At 44.2% G+C, this 9846-nt stretch overlaps 1 protein-coding gene across 3 annotated transcripts; it reads right to left on the bottom strand.

Moving 5' to 3' along the window:
• Nucleotides 1-778: 778 nt before the first annotated feature.
• Nucleotides 779-9844, bottom strand: HSDL1 (hydroxysteroid dehydrogenase like 1). 3 transcript variants are annotated; one of them, XM_074881601.1, is made up of 5 exons: nt 9771-9844; nt 8609-8841; nt 4809-5254; nt 2628-2855; nt 779-1706 (listed from the first exon to the last, which is right to left on the bottom strand). In XM_074881601.1, exons 2-5 carry the CDS (start codon nt 8826-8828, stop codon nt 1605-1607), a joined length of 996 nt encoding a protein of 331 aa, XP_074737702.1. In that variant the 5' UTR covers nt 8829-8841; nt 9771-9844; the 3' UTR covers nt 779-1604. The 3 variants fall into 3 exon arrangements, with proteins under 3 accessions (XP_074737702.1, XP_074737701.1, XP_074737703.1); XM_074881600.1 differs by lacking the exon at nt 9771-9844 and adding an exon at nt 9494-9747; XM_074881602.1 differs by lacking the exon at nt 9771-9844 and adding an exon at nt 9324-9343.
• Nucleotides 9845-9846: the final 2 nt, after the last annotated feature.

Genomic DNA, 9846 nt, shown 5'->3' with positions numbered 1-9846 from the left:
ATACTGGGTACCTCAACAGAGCATTCAGCCATGAAGGCTGGGGGCAATTTCACCATATTAAACATCTGGAATTTGGGGGAGGTTGGTTTGTTTGTTTTAAGAGTTCTAATCAGCATTTCACATGACACATCTTAGAATTAAGTTATTTACAAACAGATTTGTACCCAGTCTCTTACTGGATGGAGATGAGTGCTAAATTATTTCCTACAATTAAACCTTTGTAGGGGACATCACTGTTAGAACTCCATGTTCTAACATCACCAGTCCAGAGCTACTGTGGAGGAGCAACAGGTACCCACTTCATAATCACAACTGCATTATTCGGAAACAGAGTGCAACTGTTGTACATCCTCTCGTAGGGATTTCAGGGAGCAAACTAGCATACTATACTGACCTCCCGTTGTCACCATCAGGAAACACAGCACCGTAACATTCAAGCAACAAATACTAGCACAAACAAGGGTAGGATGTTCCTTGAGTCATGCTGCTGTGTATAAGATACTGCATAGGTATTTCACGGGTTTGATATTTCAGTATAACATTACAGAAGCAGTACTAACAAGCCCATGATAATATAAAACACAAAAAGATCGAGAACATTCTTCCAGAGTCACGTCCCTCTTTCAGGCAGCAATTAAGCATACACAGACAGGACAGCTCTCCTGACTCTCAGATGTAGAGCCTGCAACACATATGAGCAGTATGTGATACCTGATGACTTCTAGTAAGTACATATGCATAAACGCATTTAGTTATATAAACAAAAGCATCAAAATCATAGAGCATCAAAACTTCAATAATTTTTATTATTGTAGGAAACCAATCTCTTTTTAAGTAAAAATATTATTTCCTCATTATTTTTCTTTAGCTAGTGTTTTCACATTCTTTATTCAATTCTCCAGCTGTATTTCAGATTGCTGAAGCAATATTTAAAGTATTATCAAGATCATTCACACCTGGAATAAGAAAGCATACAAGCTTATCTCCAAATTCCTTTACAGCTCTGTAAGACCTCTTCTGTCATTTAAACAACCTCCGAGTCAACAGTACCTTGTCATACACCTTCATTTTGAAAAGCTCCTTAAATAACGTAATCCAAAAGCAATATTTGCACTTCAAACAAACAAACAAACAAACATCTGCTCTTAGAAGACAGAGAAGTTACACAAAACTACATATTAAAGAAATGTAATACAGTTGACTGGGATTGTCTTTTAGAACAACATGATTTTTTGAGGCCCATTTCTGACATATTTGGAGAATTCTCAAATTCTGTCAACTTTGCAAGTTGACAGCATATAGGACTATGCAGGAAACAGTCATTTACTATAAGAATTAAAACTGTACCTGCTCCTACCCAATTACCTTGAAGAGAAAGTGAACAGAGATTAACCTTAACAAGATCAGCTCTCTGTCATGGAGGAAAGTAGCAGAGGAGCTATTTAAGGATACAGAGAGGATCCAGACTTCTGATGTCTAGGTTGCACATAGCTTGTTTAGCAAGGTATGGATAAGTTACCAGTAAGCCCACCAAGGTTCACTGAACATTTTTGCAGCACTCTGATCAGAATATAGTACTCGTTACACAGGACATCTAGATACTCCTATTTCACTTTGCATGTTAAAGCTTCCTTGCGCATAATTCTGAGAAAATACATTGCAAACCATGCCCAGATCCATTCAGGTAGGCGCTCACCCAGCGTGAACTGTGGAGACGTACAGGGAGACAAGGGAAGAGAAAAGAAAGGAATAGACAGATTAAGATACATTCCATTAAAGTAAACAAAGTTTCTCAAATTACCACTAAAGCAAGGCAAAACCTGCTTGAAGCAACTGAGCCTTAAATTCAACCCCCTGGAAGTAAATATATTTAGCCACTTTGGAAGTAGTGCCCACAGCTGAACAGTCTGGTTCTGCAAATAAATCCTGAAATGGTTTGTTCAAGTTCGCAACAGCTACACTGCCCACTTCCTTTAATTGCCAGATCTTACCAGAATCCTTCCCATCTCTTTTATTCCTTTTGGAATAATCCCCACCTCTTCAATTCCTTCTACTCAACCTAATGCTATAGAAAGCCACTAGGCAGGACACATGAGATGTGACCAATGTTCATAAAATTACTTTGGAGCCCACAGTCTGCCCCCCAAAATGAAAACCTAACATACAGAGAACCTGCTTCCAGGTAGCTTAAGATAAAAATGTGGGCTTTTTTATCTGCTATTATTTCATCCTCCTGCCCACTCTTCCTCAAAGCAGAAGTATGCTCAATAAATCAAGATTGAAAAAAGCTATTTCTGTTCATAGAAGATCGTGAAATGCTTGCCCAGTCAGCAACACCCCAAGTGAAGTGAGATACTCTGTGCTTTTGAATAAAAAGTTGTCTTTTTCCCATTTTTGCTGTGCATTTCAAGTGGAAATTGGATTCACTCCCTCATTCTAAAAATAAGCATGCCTGAGCATAATTTTCTAAAGCAGAATTAGCGTGAAAATATGGCACAATGCCTTTAAGTCCTGCAATATATAGTGCACTTTTTCAGAATACGAGCATAGTTTTCAGACTCTTAAGAAAGTCAACAACTTATTTACTTCTATTGACAGACATGAAATAGATTAATGAATTCTATTACCTTTATTGCATGCTTCCAGTAACCAGTAGTCCTTGTGGATAACCCAAGAGTAGAAATAGCATGACTTGCATATTCTTCAGCAGAAGGAAAAAAGAAAGATCTCTTTGATGTAATGCTGCTGCATGCTGTCATTTTTGTAGCAATTATGAATGGGGTTAAACTCTGAACAAAAATTCCTTTTGAGGCATACTCATACTGTAGTGCTCTACTAAAATAGTCCAAGTAAGTCTAGAAAGACAAAAGCAGAAAGAGACATCTTTTTTCCTTAATTTCTTATTTCTAAAAACAATCAAGTCTTAGGGCAGAGTTTTATTGAAATTACAGAAAAGTTGTAGCATATTTTATATATCAGCTAAAAAAAAATAAGATCTTGAATAAATAGTATAAAAATACACATTTCTAAAGAATTACCAACATTTTTATTTGTTGTTATTTGTTTGCTAAAAACCTGCAATGGTATAGTAACTTGCAGGACAAAATGACTGCTTAACTCTCTGATGTAAATTTAACAAACAATCTGACAATTTCTGCTTAAAAACAATACAGAAACATTTATTTCATCTAAACCAAACACCTGTAGTCTGAGGGCACTGCAGGGGACACTCTGTCAAAAGGACAAAATGAAGTCCCATTTTTTAATACATTTACAGGCAAACTTCATACTCAACTGATCTTCCCCAGAAGCTAGGTTAATTATTTCCTGCAACTCCCTTGTGCAAAATTAAACATGCATTTGTTTATGTATATCTGTATTATCTCCTTGAGTTCATTTTACTTTTACAGAATAACCTAAAAAGCAGAAGCCTGATAACTGGGATTGCTGGAATCAAACAGATGGGAGAATAAGCATGGCTCAGTCTTATCAAGGCAGCAACACTGCTGTCACACTGAAGCTGCTGCTGTGTCAAGAAAGAGAATTTTAGACTCAGCTTGTGAGCAAACAGGTTGCTGCTCCCAAATGGCCTCGCAAAAGCTCCGTTCCCAGCAAACTGTTGGGATAGCATCTACAAATGCTTACACCTGCTTTAAGAAAAGAAACAAAACAAACGAACCACTTCAAACACCATACACTGTTAACACACACAGAGGCTTACGATGCTAGCGCAGCTTCTTCCCACTTCTGTGCCAATACAAGTGTACAGAGGCCAGCCTTTAAACTGGATTGCTGATCTAGGATCTGGATTAATGATGGCAGCTAAAGGAAGAAACTTTGGTACACTTGGTTTTGTTCTGATCTTTTTCATTCAGGCCTCAGAGTGCAGTTCTACATACACTCACCATAACCTACGGGGGAAGATACTCTGCAACAGAAACAGGAAGCTTAAGCCAATTTCCACACTGAAGAAAATCTGCAAGGAGTTTTATACCTTGGGGTAGTAAGAGCTGGTTTTGCTCCAGGCAAAAGGAAGTACAAGAGCTATCCCAGCAGCAAGGCTGCACAGGGGTTAGGCTACAGCAGAGGGCAGCCACCAACAGCTGGGAGCAATAATCACTTGTGTTTAGACCCCAGATCTAGGCAAGATCCTGCTTTTGTGGATTCAGCAGCAAGTCATCCAGCGTAAATCTGCATCCCCACATCCATTCATACTTCCAGCAACACCCAGCTGCCCCATCCTATTCATTATTGACTGGATCTCATCAGGGGGAGGGGGAGGGAGTTCTCTTCTCCCCAAATATGGTACAGGCAATGGTGTAAGCAGCCTTCTGTCCCTTGGTGTTAAGTGAAGCAGTGGCTTGATTTGGTCACAGCCCTTGTCATCGTAGTGCCTTGAGCATAAGTATAATCCCTCTTGCTACCAAACACTAGTGTGTAAGTAGCTTGAGCTATGTCTGCGCAGTTCAGCTGAAGAAGAGATTAAATGCCTGAACCTTTCAATGGGTCACAGAAATGTCACTTTGCTTTACGCATCATTCCTCTGAGGAAGGTAACATTTTTCCTATGACTACTGTTATGCCACAGTTCACACGTAATCCAAATAGCACTGCCTTCGGTTCAAAGTCCAGTATTAGTGAGGATAAAGAGTTTACTGCATATTACATGTAACACCTCTGGCATTTGAACAAATTCCTAGAAAACTTTCAAGTATATTTTGATATCCTTGCTAAATGTATTTACAACCAACCAACCTATAATGCATCTACTTTTTAGTGCATACCATTAAACATTACACCCCAACTTACTTTAGAGGCTCCATAGATTGTCAACATTGGTGTTGGCTGACAACAGGATGCAGAAGAAACATTCACAATTGCCCCTTTCTTCTTCTCTACCATGCCTGGCAGCACAATATGAATCATCATATTAGCAGAAGCAATATTTACGTTGATTATGTCCCACAGCATATCCTCAGACAGGTTGGTAAAATAGTCTGGGTAGGGATAAGACATTCCTACATTATTCACCAAAATGCCAATTTCGCGGTCTTTCAGAGCCTTCTTAATGCCTGGGTAAGGCTCACGCCCCTTGCTGAAGTCAGCTACTATGAAATCTGTTTCCACTTTATAGGTTTCAGATATACTTCTAGACACAGCCTCCAGCTTCTCTTTGTTTCGGCTGATTAAGATGATGTTGACACCACGCTTTGCCAGTTCTTCAGCATATGCCTTCCCGATACCATCTGTGCTACCTGTAATAGGGAAAACAAAAGGTGAAAATCAGAGCAGCCCCAGCCTTCTCTTTTGCCAGTTCTTTCAATTATAGCTTTATTCCTTTCTCTGAAGATCATGTGACACTGAATATGGTGATCTCAAAAACACAACAATAAAGAAATTGTCACAGAATCACAGAATCATTTAGGTTGGAAAAGTCCTTTAAGATCATGGAGTCCAACCGTTAACCCAGCACTGCCAAGCCCACCACTAAACCATGTCCCTAAGCACCACATTTACGTCTTTCAAATACCTCCAGGGATGGCAACTCGACCACTTCTCAGGGCAGCCTGTTCCAATGTTTGACAACCCTTTCAGTGAAGAAGTTTCTCCTAATATCTAGTCTAAACCTTCCCTGGTGCAGCTTGAGGCCATTTCCTCTTGTCCTATCACTTGTTACTTGGTTAAAGAGACTCATCCCCCCTCTCTGCACCCTCCTTTCAGGGAGTTGTAGGGAGCGATAAGGTCTCCCCTCAGCCTCCCTTTCTCCAGGCTAAACCACCCCAGTTCCCTCAGCCACTCTTCATACGACTTGTGCTCCAGACCCTTCATCAGCTTTGTTGCTCTTCTTTGGACACGCTCCAGCACCACAATCTCTCTTGCAGTGAGGGGCCCAAAACTGAACACAGCATTCAAGGTGGGGCCTCACCAGTGCCGAGCACAGGGGGACGATCACTTCCCTTGTCCTGCTGGCCACACTGTTTCTGATACAAGCCAAGATGCTGTTGGCCTTCTTGGGCACCTAGGCACGCTGCTGGCTCATGTTCAGCCAGCTGTCAAGCAACACCCCCAGGTCCTTTTCTGCTGAGCAGCTTTCCAGCCACTCTGCCCCAAGCCTGCAGCGTTGCAGGGGCTTGTTGTGACCCGAGTGCAGGACCCGGCACTGAGCCTTGTTCAGCCTCATACAACTGGCCTCGGCTCATCGACCCAGCCTGTCCAGATCCCTCTGCAGAGTCTTCCTACCCTCAAGCAGGTCAATGCTCTTGCCCATCCTGCTGTCATCTGCAAACTTACTGAGGGCAGACTCAATCCACTTGTCCAGATCATTGATAAAGATATGAAACAGAACTTGCCCCAATACTGAGCCCTGGGGAACACCACTTGTGACTGGCCACCAACTGGATTTAAGTCCATTCACCACCACTCTTTGGGCCCAGCCATCCAGCCAGCTTTTTACCCAGCAAAGAGTACACCTGTCCAAGCCACGAGCAGACAGTTTCTCCAGGAGAATGCTGTGGGAAATGGTGTCAAAGGCTTTACTAAAGTCCATGTAGACAACATCCACAGCCTTTCCCTCATTCACTAAATGGGTCACCTTATCATAGAAGGAGATCAGGTTAGTCAAGCAGGACCTGCCTTTCATAAACTGGTGCCAACTGGGCCTGATCACCTGTTGTCCTGTACATGGCACGTGATGGCACTCAAGATGATCTGCTCCATAACCTTCCCCAGCACCGAGCTCAGGCTGACAGGCCTGTAGTTCCCCAGATCTCCTTCCAGCCCTTCCCGTAGATGGGTGTCACATATGTTAACCTCCAGTCAACTGGGACTTCCCCAGTTAGTCAAGACTGTTGATAAATGATGGAAAGTGGCTTGGTGAGCACCTCCAACAGCTCCCTCGGCACCCTTGGGTGGATCCCATCCAGTCCCATAGACTTGTGCGTGTCTAAGTGGTGTAGCAGCTCACTAACCATTTCCTCTTGGGTTATGGAGGCTTCACTCTGCTCCCCGTCCCTGTTTTCCAGCTCAGGGGGCTGGGTACCAAAAGAACAACTGGTCTTACTATTAAAGACTGAGGCAAAGAAGACATTAAGTACCTCAGCCTTTTCGTCATCCTTTGTCACTGTTTCCACCCGCATCCAGTAAAGGATGGAGATTCTCCTTAGCCCTCCTTTTGTTGCCAATGTATTTATAGAAATCTTTTTTATTGTCTTTTACAGCAGTAGATAGATTAAGTTCTAGTTGGGCTTTGGCCCTTCTAATTTTCTCCCTGCATAACCATGATGTCCTTGTAGTCCTCCTGAGTTGCCTGCCCCTTCTTCCAAAGTCACAAACTCTTTTATTTTTTTCCTGAGTTCCAGCCAAAGCTCTCTGTACAGCCAAGCCAGTCTTCTACTCCACCAGCTCATCTTCTGGCACATGGGGACAGCCTGCTCCTGCATCTTTAAGATTTCCTTCTTGAAGAATGTCCAGCCTTCCTGGACTCCTCTGCCCTTCAGGACTGCCTCCTGAGGGACTCTGTCAACCAGGCTCCCAAACAGGCCAAAGTCTACCCTCTGGAAGTCCCAGGTGACAGTTCTGCTGCCCCTATCCTTACTTGTCCAAGAATCAAAAACTCTATCCTTTCGTGATCGCTGCGCCCAAGACAGCCTCCAACTGTCGCATCACCCACAAGTCCTTCTCTGTTTGCAAAAAGCAGGTCCAGCAGGGCTGGCTCCCTCACCAGTTGTTAGGAAGTTATCTTCCACACACTCCAGAAACCTCCTGGACTGTTTCCTCTCTGCTGTATCGTACTTCCAGCAGACATCTGGTAAGTTGAAGTTCCCCACAAGAACAAGGGCTAGTGATTGTGAGACTTCTCCCAGCTGCTTATAGAATATTTTGTCTGCCTCTTCATCCCGGTTGGGTGGTCTACAACAGACTCCCACCATGATGTCTGCCTTGTTGGCCTTCCCCCTGATTCTTACCCATAAACACCCAAATCTATCATCACCGTCTTAAGCTCTAGACAATCAAAACACTCCCTAACATACAGGGCTGCCCCACCGCCTCTCCTTCCTTGCCTAGCCCTTCTGAAGAGTTTATAGCCGCCCACTGCAGCACTCCAGTTGTGTGAGTCATCCCACCATGTTTCTGTGATCATCAGTAGGAGCCTTCTGCAATCCCATCTCACACAGGTTTTATATTTTCTATGACAACAACAGAGAGCTTAGAGTAGAACCTGAATGAAAGGCGAGGATGTCAGAGGTACGTGACTTGAACCTTGTTGAAGAACTTGAGCACATATGAAAAGCTCATAACAAAAAAAGGATCTTGCCTGCATCTCTGTCTATACTTGCATGTGTTTGGGGTATACCTTGCAATTTTTGGGAAAAAGTGCTCTGTGATTCTTTCCCAGCAGTCAATCAACAAGCTTGCTTGTCTCATGAGGAACTGAATTTAGTAAGGCACTGAACAACTGTCACTGCTCAAGTAGATTAACGTGCAACCTGAGACAATGCAGGCACCACCTTGTGACATAAACCTCACCAGCAATATAAGCTAGCAAGTTTTACAGTACTGGCACAATATGTTATATAAACATAAACAAATATACTGCTTCAGTCTCTTACCAGTGACCACGGCCCATTTTCCATACTGCTTGACAAGATCAATCTCGCCGCCCAGCTTTGGAATTAAATGCAACCTAAGCATGCGGTAAGTGTCAAACGCAAGCGAGACACACTTTCTGACTGTGTACCAAGCTCCAACTATAGCCAGGGCCTCTATGTAAAAATTGCAGGAACGACTGATCTCCCTGTACAAGAGGTTGAAACGATCCACTGCAGCCATGGTGATCACAAGCCTGGAAAAAAAACAAGAGACACAGGCAATTACAATCGCTTCTTGGGCCATGCAGACTTTTCAGACTGAATGGATAAGCTTTGAGATTCAGCACATTACAGTCTGAGCACCATTTTGATGCAGAAAAGCCACGTCAGCCTGCTAAAATTTGGATATCACCTACCATCATCCTCACAGGTTTAGCTACTGTTTAGCCCTTGTTCAAGGCCTTAGCTACTAATCAGTTATATTGCAATAACACCAATCAATTATACTGTAAATAAAACAATTCAAGTCCAAGTAGATAAGGGAAGCTCAACATGTAAAAACTAGTTTTGGAAGATTAAGATCCACCTACAAAAGAGGCAAGGATAACCAGCAGGAGAGAGCCGAGCACACAAGAAACAACACGCTCTTCCAAGCACAGACAGCTACACGAGAGATGAAGCAAGCTCAGAGTCAGAAGCATCACTTTAGTCCCTGGCACTATCACAAAGCACTAACCCTTTCCTAGCGAGTGCACCACATCTACCGTGTCCTTACGGTTTGAAAAACCTCAAGCCACGGTACAGCGCCATGCATCGATATCACACAGCACACCGCCTGTTAGGGGAAAGCATACTGCGCCTCACTAGGTTTTTACTAGTGAATATTTTTTTAAAACAAGCACAAACCCCAACCGCCGCCTCCTCGGCACCACTCGATCTACAGCCGGAGCCGGAGGCTTCCTTTAGCGCCGTTCCTCACCGCCCTCCCCGGCCCAGCCGGCCGACGCGCACTGCGGGCCGCAGGCCTCACCCTTCCCGGGAGGGATGGCGGGCTCCGGGCACGCCCTCGCCAACCAGCGGGCCCGACCCTGCCAGACCCAGCCCAGGGCCCTGCCTAGCCCCGGCCGGGCTGTGACGGAGAGAAACCGCCCCCCGCGGCTGCCCCCCGCCCGGAGCGCCTCACCCGCGGCCGCGGGGCTGGGCCGGACCCTCCGGGAGCACCGCGCTCCCCTCGCCCGCCGCCACCTGCGCCGCTGCGC

This window comes from Strix uralensis, chromosome 12 (assembly GCF_047716275.1).
Source record: "Strix uralensis isolate ZFMK-TIS-50842 chromosome 12, bStrUra1, whole genome shotgun sequence".
Classification (NCBI taxonomy): Eukaryota; Metazoa; Chordata; class Aves; order Strigiformes; family Strigidae; genus Strix; species Strix uralensis.
This window is presented reverse-complemented; position numbering and strand designations above follow the sequence as displayed.